Source organism: Pogona vitticeps, chromosome 4 (assembly GCF_051106095.1).
Source record: "Pogona vitticeps strain Pit_001003342236 chromosome 4, PviZW2.1, whole genome shotgun sequence".
In the NCBI taxonomy this organism is placed as follows: domain Eukaryota; kingdom Metazoa; phylum Chordata; class Lepidosauria; order Squamata; family Agamidae; genus Pogona; species Pogona vitticeps.
The window spans coordinates 32527928-32544925 of record NC_135786.1 but is presented as its reverse complement, the minus strand read 5'-3'; the positions used below and the strand labels follow the sequence as shown (position 1 = coordinate 32544925).

The 16998-nt window shown below is 37.6% G+C and overlaps 1 protein-coding gene and 1 pseudogene across 9 annotated transcripts in view; one reads left to right on the top strand and one right to left on the bottom strand.

The window, feature by feature from the left end:
- The window catches only part of ITCH (itchy E3 ubiquitin protein ligase), a 56572-nt gene extending 41316 nt beyond the window's left edge, over positions 1-15256 (top strand). For 5 of the 8 annotated variants that reach the window (XM_020806508.3, XM_020806511.3, XM_020806509.3 and 2 more), the window contains 10 exons: positions 198-269; positions 717-805; positions 1844-2003; positions 2869-3002; positions 3677-3817; positions 5754-5874; positions 6210-6314; positions 7154-7250; positions 7937-8009; positions 9921-15256. In XM_020806508.3, coding sequence (XP_020662167.3) covers positions 198-269; positions 717-805; positions 1844-2003; positions 2869-3002; positions 3677-3817; positions 5754-5874; positions 6210-6314; positions 7154-7250; positions 7937-8009; positions 9921-10020 — 1092 coding nt within the window. In that variant the 3' untranslated portion in view covers positions 10021-15256. The remainder of the gene's footprint in view (positions 1-197; positions 270-716; positions 806-1843; positions 2004-2868; positions 3003-3676; positions 3818-5753; positions 5875-6209; positions 6315-7153; positions 7251-7936; positions 8010-9920) is intronic. The other 3 variants (XM_020806512.3, XM_078393242.1, XM_078393241.1) reach the window with 1 other exon arrangement.
- On the bottom strand, positions 12925-13896 carry LOC144589145 (uncharacterized; annotated as a pseudogene). Its single transcript, XR_013545055.1, has one exon. The product of XR_013545055.1 is annotated as an uncharacterized LOC144589145 (transcript).
- Positions 15257-16998: the final 1742 nt, after the last annotated feature.

Here is a 16998-nt window from a genome sequence, read left to right as displayed (position 1 = left end):
CGCTGCAATCACACAAGAGAAACACACGTTGGCTCACTAATTTTGTAACCCTAACATTGAAAGCAGATGTTTGGGCATGAAATTTATAGCTCCTATTCATGATGCATCATTCATTTGCTCACATTTCATATTGAGTGCTTGAATGTTCCACAGTTGGCTAGTTTATGAAATCTGTTTTGTTTGTGTGTGTGTTTCAGCAACTGGCTATGCCTCAGCATATAAAAATCACAGTAAGCAGAAAAACATTGTTTGAAGATTCTTTCCAGCAGGTAAGTGAGCTATGGTTGGATACTTGGTGCATTGTAAAATTGCTTCTAGATATTTAAACTGAAAAATAATTTCCTTTGTTTCTGAAACTGATCTGATATTTCTTGTTTCTCCTCCTTTAGGAGAAAGGCAGCAAATAAATAAATAAATAAATAAATAAATTAAATAAATAAATAAATAAATAAATAAATAAATAAATAAATAAATAAATAAATAAATAAATAAATAAATAAATAAATAAATAAATGCTTTCAACCTTTGTCTGTAAATAGCCTTGAAAAATGGTCCAGTTATCTAATTGTAGAGGATTTGTAATTTGTTTGATTATGTTTAGGTTGTGTTCTAAGAAAGTAGTGTAAAACAATAAATCAAACAAATAAAAAAGGTGTCTACATTGCTATGTATTAGCTGTTTGAATCTTAACCATCTGATAATCTTTTTCTACTAAGATAATGAGCCTCAGTCCTCCAGATCTCCGAAGACGCTTGTGGGTCATTTTTCCTGGAGAAGAAGGATTAGATTATGGAGGTGTTGCACGGTAGGGAAAACTTGCTTTACAGAACAAATCAAGCTACGTGAAATTATTTGATAGGATAAATTGTAAGGGTTGCACTTTGTAAAATGTTGGCCATTTTAATCAAAAGTTTCTTAGAGGTAAAAACAATGTTTATAACTCTGTTTTTGACTTTTCAATATCTAATAAGGCTAAACTTCCTCAAGATTTTTGTTGTATATGTTCTGTGTATATAATATTGCAACAGCCTTTCAGGTGTAGAGAGCAAATTTGAGCCTATATATTGTAATGAAGAAATGAAAGTGTAAATCAGTAATAATAAAATTCATATCTCAGCTACATGAGACACCATTTAGGAACATTATACTGAATGTTTTTGTTCCTTAGATGGTGCAGCAAAATAGTTTGGTATCCATTATGTTTCCCTATTATTTAAAAGCAGTCAAAATAAACATACCTTCAGTCCTGCATTTTGCATATACTTGGCCCAAGAAATGGTCTTACCCTATTCCAGACATCTTGACTAAGCAATCTGTATTCTAGAGGTAAGTGCTCCATATCAGTCAATATGCGGTTCAGGCCTGGAGCTAAACAGCTCAGAAGTCAGCAGCAATCATGCAGCCTTTATAAACTGTAATTTTGAATCAGTATTCAAAACCACAAGCCCACAACTTGGATGTGATTCATATCAATTATTTATAGCACTGAGAGATAGACAAACATTTCAATAATAGCAGATGAGTTGACTTGCAAAAAGGAAGTCTTGAGTTTGCCGTAGAAAGAAAGATTATGAACCATGAACAGAATTATGTAAGTCAGTAGTTATTTGTATCTGATCCTTATGTCATCCCAGTCTTATCCAGCGGCCCCCAGGTAAATTGAGTTTGAGACCCCTGATTTAGTATATTCTTCTTAGCTAACTACATAATGTCTGAACGGAATACTTTGTTCTAATAGTCTGTTAGTTCTTGAAGATGTTTTTACTAGAGAATCTGTATACGAAATGTCTAAACTTACTGTTTTTTTTTTGTGGTGTTAACTGAGTTATTTATGTGGTTTCAGGGAATGGTTTTTTCTCTTGTCCCACGAAGTGATGAACCCAATGTATTGCCTGTTTGAATATGCAGGGAAGGACAACTACTGCCTACAGATAAACCCAGCCTCCTATATAAACCCAGACCACCTGAAATACTTCCGTTTTATTGGCAGATTTATTGCCATGGTGAGTCCAGAGCATAGATTATAATAAACAGGCAGGTTTGTGGTGTTTTATAGTGAGGCATGGCAGTAAGAACCAGCTGAGAGTTGCTGGTTGAGAGAGTCAGGAACTCTTGATCTCTCAGACAGTTCTAAACATGAAGTAGAAAAGTATAAATCTTCCTGGAGCCAGGAAAACCTAGATTGTAATCCTCCTCAGGAGGAGTCCTGCATTTCTGGCATGTTTAAAAACTTCTTACCATTTTTATTCTGTTTCTCCTCTTTATTCTAATACTTGCTAAGATAAAAGCATTGACTTTGTGGTATATTTATCGTTCAGTATTTTTCTATCAAGTTGTTGTTAATTGGCATTGGCTTCAGAGAGAGAGGATATAATAGTTACTTTTAAAAATCTCATTAGTTTACAAATATTATATGTGGATTCAGAGGTTAATTCAGTATGTTTACATAAATATACCTGTATTACCATGATTGTGAGAGCTGGAAAAAGCTTTCAGGGAAAGAGATTCAAATTCCTGCAACTGGAGCCATTGTTGTGTTAATTTCTTTGTCATCTTTAATGTACACAATGAAAGATTGCAACCCACCCAGTACTGAGGGGTTAAATGCCTCAAATTTTCTATTTTTCCACTTGATGTTACTTTTTTGTCACCAGTAGCGGTGGTTCATACAGATTCACCTATAAATATCACTGTTTCCTTTTAGTATAGTTTGTGCTTTAATACATAACATGGCCTTTAATAAATGGTTTCTTTAAAAATCTAAGATGCAGATACTTGCTTGCAGCTTATTTTTCAGGCATAGTTTAAATATAGTACACTTGCTGGGAATGCTATAAAATAAATGATATCATTTCTCATATTTTGCAGGCTTTGTTTCATGGTAAATTTATAGACACAGGTTTCTCTTTGCCTTTCTACAAACGTATCCTCAACAAACCAGTGGGACTAAAAGATTTGGAATCCGTAGATCCTGAGTTTTATAACTCTCTCATTTGGGTAAAGTAAGTATTTGTCCTCAGATTCTTGATACATGAAAGAATCCAGATAAATGCATGATTTACTTGTAAATAAGAACTGAGGAATATTTTAGTGCGGTTCTATTTTACTATCCCAATTTATATTTTTAGTAGGAAATTTTGCTCTGGATATGTTGAGATATCTATGTCTGCAAAGTTTTTTATTTTATTATTTTAATATTAGTGTTCATCTGTTAAAAGGGAAGATTGGGATATGAATTATATTAAATAATATCGACATAGGAAATGCTGATATTCAGAAAATAAGACCACCTAGAAAATATTCATCTGCAACATTCATAGGAGAGTCTACTCTTTGTAGGCGAGCAGTCATGGGAGTGCCTTTAATAATTCAAATCTCATTGTAGAATTTGTTTTGGTTGTGTGTGTTTGTGTGTTTTCCTTTTTTTAGTGAACAAAAAGTGTTAAATGGGTCCCTTCAAGGAGAAAGGCAGGATAAAAATAATGTAAATAAATAAAAAATACCAAATTTGTTTTGAAGGCCAAGTTTATAGAGTAGAACAGCTGATTTTAAAAACTATGTCTTCAATCCAAGCATATAAGTTTATCAGGGCATTTCCAAGTAGTCATAGTTGTAGTATTGCATTAAAAGATGTTTCTGCATCTTTTTTGTTTAATAGCATTTGATTTATTTTCAGGGAAAACAATATTGAGGAATGTGGCCTAGAAATGTATTTCTCTGTTGATAAGGAAATTCTAGGTGAAATAAAGAGCCATGACTTGAAACCCAATGGAAGCAATGTTCTTGTTACTGAGGAAAACAAGGAAGAATATATTAGGTAAGTTCAGAACTGATTTTCAGTTGTGGTCTTATGCCTCCATCTGTAATTGACATTCAGTGAACAGTGTTTTTTTCCCCATTCATGTTTAGTGACAGCTGCTGCTAAAGTAAGAATGAAATCTATTTTCACAAATTTAAAATGCCTAACGCAGCTACATGCATCACCTCTTATGATGTTTCATGAATGTAATCTAGCCCAGTCTCTACACTTAGTGAAAGGGGCTGCTTGCTATACTACAGCCTAGTTAAGTTAAATTACAGTGGTGCCTCGCATAACGATCACTCCGTTTAGCAATGAAATCGCTTTGTGATGGACTTTTTGCCATCGCAAGAGCGATTGCTTTGCGATGGCGCCTATGGGGAAAATTCGCTTTGCGATGATCGCGGGGGAGCGCTCCCCCACAATCATCGCAAAGGCCCCGCCGGTCAGCTGTTCCAAAAAACTGGCTTGGCGCTGCTTGCGGGGAAGCACTTCCCTGGGACCAGCCCAAACGCCCACCTTTTGGAACAGCTGACTGGCGGGCCTTTGGGGGGGAGTGGCGGCACTCCAGATTGGCGCCTCGGGAGGAGGGAGGGAAGGAGGGGCAAAGGGCCTGGCCCTGATCTCCGTCGCACCTCTGGGGCGGGCGCCAAGCCAGAGCACCGCAAAGGAGGAGGCGCCCACCCGGGACCAGGATCAGGGCGGCAGCGGCTGGAGGGGAGGGCGTGCCAGAGACCACCTCCTCGCCCCGTCTGCGCCCCGCCAAGGAGACCGGGCATCCGGGGTTGCCTGGCCGGCTGTTGGTCACTGGCACGCCCCCTTCCCGGCTGCCTGCCTCCGAACCCTCGCTGGCTGGAGACAGACGCGCTCCCTCCCCCTCGCTCTCGCCCGGCCATGGAGACCGGGCATCCGGGGCTGGCTGGCGGTGCTTTGCGATGATCGGTTCCCTACTTGGGGAACCGATCATCGCAAAGCAATGCTTTTTTAAACAGCTGATTGACGGTTTCAAAATGGCCACCCTTTCTATGGAGGATCTTTGCTTACCGGTGAGTTTTTTCCCCATAGGAACACATTAAATGGGGTTTAATGCATTCCTATGGGGTTTTTTGCCCCGCATAGCGAGGAATCCAGATAGCGACGGTTTTTTTAGAATGGATTAACGTCGCTATGCGGGGCACCACTGTAGTTGCAACATGGAGTGTCTTCTCTTTTGTGGCACCTAACATACAGAAGAATCTCCCCAATGAAATTAGGCCAGGTCCCAATACAGGGTGTTTCTACTGCCTGTTGAAGCCTTATTTGCTTGCCTAAATGTATTTCTGATTGTCACACTAAGACAGTTAATTCCTAGCAATTTTAGTTATTTTAATGGAATATGTATTTCTTTTATTTTTATAATTTTAGGAAGACTGTTATTTACTCATGGTGTAATCTCACCTTGCTGACCTTTTCACAACTGTAATTCATTTATGTTAATATCACATTTAAGACACATATGCACTCAACAAGGGCTAGTATTGAGTGGTCTGTCCTTGATGATTTTCCACTGCCTTGTTTAATGCAAGACAACCAGTGTGATGTAGTGATAGAGTGATGGACCAGGACTCGGGAGTCCTGGGTTCAAATTCCTACTCAGCCATGAAAGCTGTAAAACTGTAAAACTGTTTCTTAAATATCTTATTTAAAGTCCTGTTGGGTCACTATAAAGTTGCTTCTGACTTGACGGCGCATGACATGTAATGTAAACTGTAATCAGAGCTTGGTGATGAGGGAAGGCTACAATTTCCAGAATCCCAGAGTCAGCACAACCAGCGACAATGCTTCCTGGGGTATTCTGACTGTTGTAGTCCAGAAAAGTACTTTTCCAAGTTCTGAGTATAATTCACAACACATTATACTTTCAGATTGAGGTAAATGGACCAGTTTTGAAGTGAATCTGTATTTCCTACTCTAGGCTGGTGGCAGAGTGGAGGCTTTCCCGAGGAGTTGAAGAACAAACACAATCTTTCTTTGAAGGTTTCAATGAGATTTTACCACAGCAGTACTTACAATATTTTGATGCCAAGGAGCTTGAGGTGAGTCTAATCTTAGATCATAAGACTGAGCAGAGAGGCTGTTAGAACATTTGAAGTAGCTAATAAATGGAATAACAGTTTCTTAAATTGACTGTGTTGAATTGTTGACAGTATGACTAGGCCACTGCATTGGGTTCATTTTAGCTAAGCAAACTATGCATCGAAGAAACATTATCCTTATGTACATGTAAGGCAACCAAGTTTTACCAAGATAAAGATGCATTCTGGAAACCCCCACGAGGTGTGCGCTTCTACCACTTAGAGATCATTACAGCAGCATTTCTAGCTCCTAACAGGTGTCTCTCCCCTCTCTTTCCCTCTCCCTTTCCAAATAGGTGCTTTTGTGTGGAATGCAAGAGATTGACTTGACTGACTGGCAAAGGCATACCATCTACCGGCATTATACCAGGACTAGCAAACAAATTGTGTGGTTTTGGCAGGTTTGTCTTGCTTTAATATATTCAAGAAGAATTTCAAAGGTGCCAAAGTTTCAGCAGTGGACCTCTGAGGGAAATAGTATCTCCTTACTGTTCTGCATGAACTGTTGCCTAAGTATTATCCATCTAAAAGTTCCTGACAATTTGCATAACATACCCATCTTAGTCTCTTGCTGCAAAAACAGTAAATTCCTGTGATGCCCTAAATAACAAATTTATTGTGGCATAAGCTCTAAAATCAAAGTATCATCTTCCATTATTTGTAAAATTAGCTTTGAATGCTTTAAAGTCCAATTCTTCCCAGCTAGATTCTCTTCTAGATCATCCTTTGCAGTTCACATGTCACTCTTCTCCACTTGAAACGTAGTGGCTTTCATATTAGCATAAGATTAGATGAATAACAGTACATATTTTTAAACATTAGAAGGTGCATATTATAATTAAATATAATAATACACAATTCTATGCTGTGAGATTTATTCCAATTTATGGTGACCCTTTCCAGGGGTTTTTAGGTAGTGAGTACTTGGACGTGGTTTACCAATTTCTTCTGGGCACCCTGGGACTGTGCAGATGTGAGAGAACAAATGTTAAAAGATTCTGAAAACATGAGGATTTCTGTTATTAGAAAAGGCATTTCATGATCATACAAGAATTCTTATTTTTTTAGTAACCCTCCCTAAGTTTAAAAAAGTATAAACAAATGTATGCAATGTTCCTGATTTAAAACTTTCTTTCATATTATCTGCTTCATCCTGTGAATACTTTGTCATTTAAGTGCTTTCACTCCAACAATTTGGATGGAATCTGTACAATTCTTTTAAATGTATTCTCTTTTTCAGTTTGTTAAGGAAATAGATAATGAGAAAAGAATGAGATTGCTACAGTTTGTTACTGGAACATGCCGATTACCTGTAGGAGGCTTTTCTGATCTCATGGGTATGCAACACTCTTCTTTTGGCAATTTTCACTTATATTCTTTCAGAACCTTGGCCATTCATAGATAAAATTGAATTCACTGGCATATAAATATTGCAGCTGCCTTTTCCTTTCAGGAATTGTGATTTAAATAATAATCTTTGACTCAAGAGGTAAAGGATATTTAGCAGGTTCTACATTGTTACCAGATTGTAGTTTCAAAAAGCTGATAAAGGATATTGTTTCTTTTTGATACAGTGGAAATTAGACACAGTAGCACCTTCACTCTTATTGTATCCTGTGTGTTGCAGAACAGAACTCTGTAAACTGGGAGTCCTGTAACGCAGTGGTCCCCAACCTTGGGCCTCCAGATGTTCTTGGACTTCAACTCCCAGAAATCCTAGCCAGCAGAGGTGGTGGTGAAGGCTTCTGAGACTTGTGGTCCAAGAACATCTAGAGGCCCAAGGTTGGGGACCACTGCTGTAACGTAACAAGAAGGCAGTGGAAGCAGTTTTAACTGATATTTCCTTCCACTTTGCACTCTCCATTCCCCCATGAATCCGACCTAGAGATTCAGAAGACTGTCTGAAGATAATGTACTCATATTTGCACTATACAGTATATTTAGTCTTGAAAATAATGGATAAAATGTTCATTTCTCTTAACATTTTAAATTATTCTGATTCATTCATTCATTGGTATTTTAGGGAGCAATGGACCTCAAAAGTTCTGTATTGAAAAAGTTGGTAAAGAAAACTGGTTACCTAGAAGCCATACCTGGTGAGGAATTTAATTTAGATAATAATTGTGACTTTCTTTTCTTTTCTTTTTTCTTTCTTCCTTTCTTCCTTTCTTCCTTCCTTCCTTCCTTTATTTATTTATTTATTTATTTATTTATTTATTTATTTATTTATTTATTACCATGACTAATGGGCATTTACACTGTTGTAGGAGTGCACGTATTGGATTTTAAATCACACCTAAAGATATTGCATATTTGTTATCATGTATTATATAGTACATTTTTCAGGTGAATATTATGCTTGTGATTCTTAAGTGTGTAGTCAATGAATGATATGCACAGGCTTGATTCTTTGTAATGTGTGAAATTACCAAATAATTGACATTTCAGTTTAGAAATAAACATTTTAAAAGTGAAAATAAAAGTATAACCATCTTTTAAAATATATTATTATCTATAATATTATCTATATAGTTATTATTAAGTTGCTTCTGACTTACTGCAGTCCTATAAATTAATGACCTCCAAAAGGTCCTATCAGTAAAAACCCTGCTTTATCACCGAATATATTCATGATCAATATATGTTGGAATGCTCAATGCATATAATTTTATTTAGATCACATTTTCAATAAGCTGATTAATTTGATCTGAGCACCTAGATGATTTTATAATGTAGGAGCATTAGAGTATTAGCAACAAAGGACCGTGTATGCCCTTGAGCAAACTGTGTTTCTTCATATAAGAATAATTGTGTGCTCTTTACAATGTGTCAATCTGCTTCATGAGTGAAATACACATTTCAGGCACATAGACACTGGTTGTTCAGTGCCGGTGTACATTGCAACCCTGGTGGTCCTTTACTTCATTTCAGATGAAATCTTTTTCCTTGCATCCTTTGGAGTGCATAATGTATTAAAGCATTTTTACAAAGTACTTGCAGTTTTGGGAAATGATAATTCATTTACTCCCAATATCAAGTTTGAAAATCCGTTGGAGAAACACAACATTGCACAATATGGGACAGGATATTTTCACCTTCCTATCAGAATTATTTTTTGCTTGTGTTTGACCATCGGGTTTCAGCATATTAGTTTATATAGAAGAGAATTAGGCAAATATTATACAAATAGCTTCACCTATTATTACATACAATATTATACATTCCTAAACCTAGAGGATAGCATGAAGTAGGTTAGTGTACAAGGTGGAAATAATGAAAATTCACATATGCTAACAGGAGAAATGTTTTGCCCATTTTAAAGCTGTTTGTAATATACCGTATTTTTCCCTGTATACGACCTCCCAATGTATAAGATGACTCCCTAATTTTGTCCCTTGCCAGAGGCAGAGGACAATCAGTGGGCAGCTGTGAGGGGTGGCCCAGCACAGCTGCTCCTCTGCCTCTGCCTCCTCCTTCTGCTGCTTCTGCCACTTGATCGCCTCCTCCAGTGTGACTGCTAGGGCTTACCTCCAGCTCACCTTATCCCCTGCCCAAAGGGAACCCGCGAGTGGCGTTGGAGAAGGTGATCTGGCAGCAGCAGTCAATGGGCGGCAGAGAGAGGCAGTTGAGAGTGGCTGCTCCTTTGCCTCCGTGTCCACCCCCTGCTACTGCTGCCTCAGCCACCAGATTGCCTCCTCCAGTGCCACTTGCAGGCTCCCTTCAGGCAGGGGACAAGGTGGCCCCAGCAGTCGCACTGGAGGAGGCAATCAGACTGTAGCAGCGGCAACAGTCAATGTGCAGCTGCAAGGGACAGCCGAGTGTGGCTTCACCTCTGCCTCCTCCTGTATATAAAACAACCCTCAATTTTTCCTCTAATGATTTTAGGGGAAAGTGTCATTTTATATACGGAAAAATACAGTAAATTGTTGAGTATCTTGGCCCTCATATATATATTTCTAAAAGTATTAAAATGAAAATTCAGCTTGCTGCTGCTTTTTTCCCCCCAGTTTCAATCGCTTGGACTTGCCACCGTACAAGAGTTACGAACAACTGAAGGAAAAGCTGTTGTTTGCAATTGAAGAAACAGAAGGATTTGGGCAAGAGTAATAAGTGGTGGAAATTTGCATCTGAAGAATGTAGATTCATATATGTGCGTTCTTCACTGCCTCTACTAGTGGCACTTCTTACTGTAAACAAGACTTGACCATGATCTATTTAAACAACTGCTAGTGCATAAGTGAATGGATGTTATGCTGCCATTTTATTCCCACTAATCACCTATTTCTTATAACTCATTTTGGGAAATCTAGAATGATGAAGGCATAAACGAACTCTTCCCTAAGCAGAGGCTTAATATACTTCTGGGGCTCTGTCTTGGCTCATGTTCAGTAACTGGAATGTGTTCTTAATTACTTTTTTTCTAAAATGACTCTGTTTTTCCATTTTAGTAGCAACTTTTTGCTGCTGATGCACTGGGAAGTCCATTGGTAGCTGCAATGCTGCAGCATCCTATTTCAAACAGCGCTTGCTTGCATTCAGACTCCGGGTGCTGTAAACAGATCCATTACTCAAGTTAACATTTTCTTATCCAAATGAGGCCTGACTGTTTCCGCCCTCCCATGCCTTATTCTGAGAAGATCTCAGTTCAGACTGTGGCTGGGCAGAGGATGGGTGGGCATGAAGAGCTAATGCACAGATTCAGAGCATAGCACTTTTATTTATTTATTTATTTTACTTTTCCTCACATTCCTCAGGTTATCCCTACATTTGAATGCACCAAACTCAGAGGAATTTTAGTTTGTTTTCACCTGATGTGTACATTTAATCTAAGTTTTTGCTTTGGGTACTGCAGTAGTAAATTGGAAAAAGTGTGAGGCCTCTTCAGCCAACTACGGCTATAAATCATTGCCAGTCCTATTTGTAGGCTGATGTTTGAGATAGCTGTTAGGCTTAAGTAACAAGTCTAGCTTTCTTGCAGATGGGATATTATGGCTTGTTAGGTTAGGTCCTACGGGTTGTATAAGCATTTTTACCCACCTGCCACTTCACCTTAACAGAAGCTGCAATCCTGTGAATATTTGGAAATAAACTTCACTGAACCCAGTGAACCTTCTCTGTCTGGGGTGAACTCCAAGAATGTGTTAACTCCCTGTGCCACCCAGGATGAGCAGGGATCATGTGGGAGTCAGCTCTCTGTTCAAGCGTCTTCTTATTTGTACTTGTGCAGCACTTGGTTTTAAATCTGAGTTCAACTTAGTTATTTATTATAATTTCATTATTTCCACTTGAAATATACCCTAGTACTTAAACCACAGTCCAGTTTTTAGAACAAAAGCACTTTGATCTTGTGCCCAACTTTGCTGCCTTGTATCCTTTCTCTCCAGGTTGTTATAGTTCTGTGGTGTGCATGCTGCTCTGAACCTCAGTAGGAGAGATAATGGCATTTGAAACAGCAGTAATGCATGTTGATTAATATATACTTACTGTTCTACTGTGTGAGGGGAGCATAATCCTTTGAAAGCTAGCCAAGACAGTCAGAGATCAAACATACTGGATTCTTGTCATGGTAGCAGATATCATCTGCCCACCCAGACTCCAGGTGTTGGGGGTATTTTAGAGAGATTTAATTCAGGGTGTTGAAAGCAAGTGGTCTCTGCCCTTTTTTTTAGAACTAAATGCCTTTAGGACTCCTCTGTAAGATAACAGTGAGGTAACATCAATTTTTATTTTTCTTCTATTTATTTTATCTGTTTCACAAAAAGAACTGCATCATAGGTCCTGTGTCTGCTCTGATAAGTAATTTAAAATATAGTCCCAATACAGAAGAGGAAAGAGCTCATGTATATACACATTTCTTTATTTTGAAGCATTTACAACCCATCTTTCCTATTGGGAGATTTAGAAAGCTTTCAATTTTTAAAAAATAACAAAAAATCACAATTTGAAGACATCCTTACAATTGAAAACAAATACAGTCGGACTGCCATATCCATGGGATCAGTACCCGCGGTTTCAGTTATCCATTGCCAGAAAATATTAAATAAAAACCCTAGAAATCTATATTTCCAAAGTGTATTACCAGAACTGACCACTAGAGGGTACCAGAGACTGCTATATATAGGGGTTTTTATATCTGGATTTTTGCATCCGCGGAGTAGCTTGGAACCAATCCCCCGCAGATACCATGGTCCTACTGTGTGTGTGTGTGTGTGTGCGTGCGCACACACACACACACACACACACAAAAATAGGAGAATAAAAAAGTAAAAGCAATCAAGAGATTTGCAACATTCAAAAAAGGCAGATATGAATTAAAAACAGGGTAAGTGCAGAGGGAAAGAAGAAAATAGAAAGAACCAAACACATCTGATCTCTTTAGTTAACTTCAAACTTCTGATCTTGTTCCGCTGTTCTCTCTACAATGATAGACAGTCCCACAAGATGCATTTTTTTAAAGGTATTGCCTTATGATTAAAGTTAAAAGAGATTATATTAAACATATATTTGCTGAGGATGACTCCATAAAGCTCTGGTTTAGAAACTCAGATGTTACCTATATATACCTCAGATCATTGATGGTGGTGTGGATGAATTCTGCGGGATAGATTCCATAGATTTCCTGTGACTAACAATTTTTGTCTTTTCCTGCTATGCGGAGGCACTTTTGCATCATGGATGGCCACTTCCAATCAACATTCTTCCTGCTGTAGCTGGATACAGTGTCTATTGAGCTGACACACAGATAATACTTCCTTCTACAATCCAGCTTTGCCTCACTCTTTACAGCTTCACTTAGGGTTTGGTTTTTGTCAGCTTTGTCGCAGGAATGCAGTTTCAGTTTATACTGCAACTGTGCAGCTGTTGTGCCTGTTTGTTGAACAGCATTAGTGCCTGGTTCCCCCCCCCCCCCCCGCCGATGTAATGCATTATTTAGCTTTTCACATGCACTTTCAAACCTCTTGTGGGTGATCAATTTGAATTGCTTAAACACATTTAATTGCACTTGTAGGCTTTGGCCTTTGTCAGCTTCTTCCGTCTCATTCAAGCACTTTGAATTCCATGAGCTTTAAGCACAGTGACTGCCATTCACTTATATTGTGTATATCCTTTGTGTAAATTGAAATGTCTGTTTCTGAAATGTCTGTTTCTGCCAGGATGTTACGATTTTCATAAGTTTAGCATCTTAGTTGATGTTGGGAAGACTCAAACTCTTTTACCATCTTTTCAGACAGAATGTTCATTTTCTTCAGCGCATTAAAGGTATCTTCCAGCTATTTCTAATAATCTGTGAAGGTATGCCTCAAAGACAAGAATGAAACTTGATTTATCTTTGTCCTTGTGAATCTGCATTCTTCTGGCCTGATACAGGAAATGTGTCCAAAAATAACTGTAGCTTTCTCAGTTTTTTCACATGTCTGTTAGAAAGGCCTTTTGTTTCTTGAAGAAGTTAATCTTATAATTCTTTCTACCGGTAATTTATAAATTATATAATTTTTTCTTTTCTTCTGTTTCTTCAGTTAGCTGTTTACAGAGATGTACTCCCATGTTGAGTTTCTCATGAGCTTTGCAATATTCTCATAGATGTTTTTCATCTCTTTAAATGTAGCTTTGATCATTTCCACATCAGAAAATGGCTCTGCTTGGCTGGCCTTCTCCACTGCAAAGTTCCTTCAAATCTGTAGCTGAATTATTTCAGAATTAAATTTTTATTTTAGCTGGACTACTCTTTCCACTTAAGTATTTTCTTCCAGGTTCTTTTTTAAGTTGACCCTTTTGCTTTGTGTTGAATTCAAGTTCACTAGTCTGCCACATCAGTGCTTCTGAATAGTTGCTGTGCTCCATTTCCAGGTTTTGGATTTCCTTCTGGACATTCTGCATTGTGTTGTTGCTTTCCTTCAAAGTGTTGTCCAGTTTAGTCCTCTCCTCCAAAAGGGACTCATATTCACTGTTAATAATCACTGCTAGGTATTTATTAGCTCCCATTTTTATATATCTCTCATAAATTTTCTCTTTCTCATCCTATTGTCTCTTAGCAATATGATAGCTTTTGTCTCATTCAGTTTCTGCTGTTAAGCTCTGATCTTGAAGCTATTTAATTTGTTTGTTCCACCTAATTTTTTAATGCAAACCATTCATTGGCAACTTCTTTCCTCATGATAGCAAGTTCGTACTCCAGAATATGTTGAACAGCCTCCCTTCTGTGTATTCGCGAAGGCTAACAACCATTAACCTCCCTTCTCTCAAATTCTGCTTACAACTTGACAAACCAGCACTCATAGTTTAATACATCTGCATTGTGTTAAACAGTCATATACAGTCTTTCTTTACTTGAAGAAGATCTGTTCCCAAATTTTCCTGTGTTTCCATGTCTGGCTCACTCCCGATTCTGTGAGAATGTCTTTCCAGAATTCCTCACCACCTCACATTAGACAAATGAGATATTGTGATGTAACAGGTTCCAACTGGAAGGAGATGGGGTAACGTCTGTTTTTCTTCAGCTGATACTTGCAAGAATGGTTGAACACTGTTTCCTTTTCCTCTCCTTCAGTCTACATTCAGAGGAAAACTTATAGAAGTTTTTCACTTACACAATAAATCTATTACTTCTTTGAATAGAAGGCACTTGTGTTAATTTTGGAGAGAAGGCTGCCTATGGCATCTGTAGAATACCTAATGCATCTATTAAAACATAGCTTACAGAGGAGAAAAAGCCTTAGAAATGTTTTGTTTATTGAGTTTAATAAATTTTAGTTATTATCATTTACAATACAGAAATGAATAAAAATTTGAAGTAACAAGAATAAACTATGGAAAATAGTCTTATGTTCTACATAATGATTTGTGATTCATATAGGGACCTAGGAATATTATTAATGTATAAATATTCAAAAGGCTTTCTGCCCTATATTTTTAAAATAAAAGATAGTTCTAATTGAAATAACTGATGCCCTAGTTCTATAGGGCACAGCAGTTTAATATTTTTATGGCTCAAATGTTTAGTTCCAGAAAAAGTAAATGCTTGTATATATTTTTGCAGTCTGGGGCATAGCTTATTCCGTTTCTTAATTTAAATGGCTTGGTTATTTGTCTTTACTGCTGTATTACAGGAGAAATGGGGGCTGGATATCCCAATCACGAGAAAGTATTTTAAAAAGTCAAAAGTGAGGGTGTTTAACAAATGGAATCAAGACCATGAAGTATTGTTAAAATAGATTTATTGTGGGAATTAATCTAGCAATATTTCAAAAATCAGAATAGAAACTCAATTTTAAAGTCCCTTTGCATTGTAAATTCTAAATTCTGTTCTTATATCATGTTATGTTGCAATAAAAATATAATCTGAGCATTTTGCACTCTCTTATTGTGGGATCCTGGGAGACTTGGAAACACAATGTGTTTTGGTGGGTGGCAAGTTAAAATGATTCAGATTATGACAATTGCAAAAATCACAACTTGTTTCCTTCGAACTACTTAAACAGCATGCAGATAGCAACAAATGCCACATTCTGTTGTATGCATCAGAGAGCATAAAGATCTGATTTGACAAATTAATATTTCAAATGTTGCCTTCTGGAACTACAAATTTCAGCATACTAATAATAAAGTTTGTAAAGCCTTACCTCACCTCTTGGGGGAAGCTCAGGACTGGTTGTATGAAATTTGAATTTTTTTAAATGCTTAGTGTGTGATGTTTCATGATCAGTCATTTTCATTGTGGTAAGTTCTGGTTCATGTTCATCATACATATGCACCCAGTGAAAGCCCTATTCAGTGCATTGGTATCTCCAGCCCTTTCTGTGGTGGCCTGTTGTATATTTTTTCCAGAATCATTGTTTATGTATATGTGCCCTAGTTAGCTAGCATATGAACTAGAATTAGAGGCACTGGATTATAAAGCACTGTATTGGACTCCCATTGTTAAATTTTCCTTAAACTGTAATTTCAAATACTCAGGTAACTGTAAAAGTCTCTCACCAAGTCAATTTTTTATAAAAATACTAAAAAGCTTATACTTGTTGTCATTACTTGAATGGTGTGGCTTTTTTTTTTCATCTAGAAACCTTGAAAAGAGTAAGCCAGGTAAGTTAATCAAAACTCATTTATTTAAATCAGGAGTCTCCGAATAACAGCCCATAGGCCACATCTGGCCCACCTTACCTTTTTATCCGGCCCAGTCATAGGAAGAGGAGGGAAGGGGGACGAAAGCAATCCCCCACCCTCACTGTCTTTGCAAAAATAGTAGGGGATTGCTTGGATCCCCTTTCCCTCCTTCGGCCCTCCAAAATGTGTTAAATATATGATGTGGCCCTCATACTGTAAAGTTTGGAGACCCCTGATTTAAATCATCAGGTAAATGAATGTGTTTGGGTACCACAGGGTTGTTGGTGTTTCCACTGCTGCTTTTTGATCTTTTACATGACACAGCTGTATTCTATGACCATAAGGCAGTAGTTGCTCCATTATCAAATGGTGCAGCAGGTTTTATATCAAAATATTACTACGTAAAACAGAGGTAGAAAACATGCAGCCGTCCAGATGTTTGACTCTGCCTCCCATCAACCCCAGCTAGTTTGACTAGTTTGGTGATGGAAACTAGTTCAACGACATCTGAAAGTCCATATGTTCCACTCCTGTTTTAAACAGACTCTACCAGATTTATTTTTTAAAAGTGGACTGATTGCACATCAAGGGGCCTCCTGCTGGATCAGTGTTTTTCCTTTTATTTATTTATTTGTTTGTTTGATTGATTGATTGATTTATATCCCGCCCATTTGGAATATTCTACCACTTTATTCTATATGCTGAGCATGTTCCTCATAAGTTGAAATCCAAGCTTAGTAGCTAGCTGCACAGTTGACTCCTGTTTTATTAATTAGATCTATTAACAGCTCTGTGATAAAGTTTTCAGAGAGGTATGCAATAGATTAAAGCAAAATTACTTTAATAATACTGAATGGAATTTCTCAGGAAGTGTTTGAAGAGAGAAATCTTCAGTAGAAACTAAAGGCAGAGGCACAGATGCATATCTAACCTGGGCTGCAAAGGAATTCTATCTGTCTGAATCCTTCATGGACAGGTGATTCT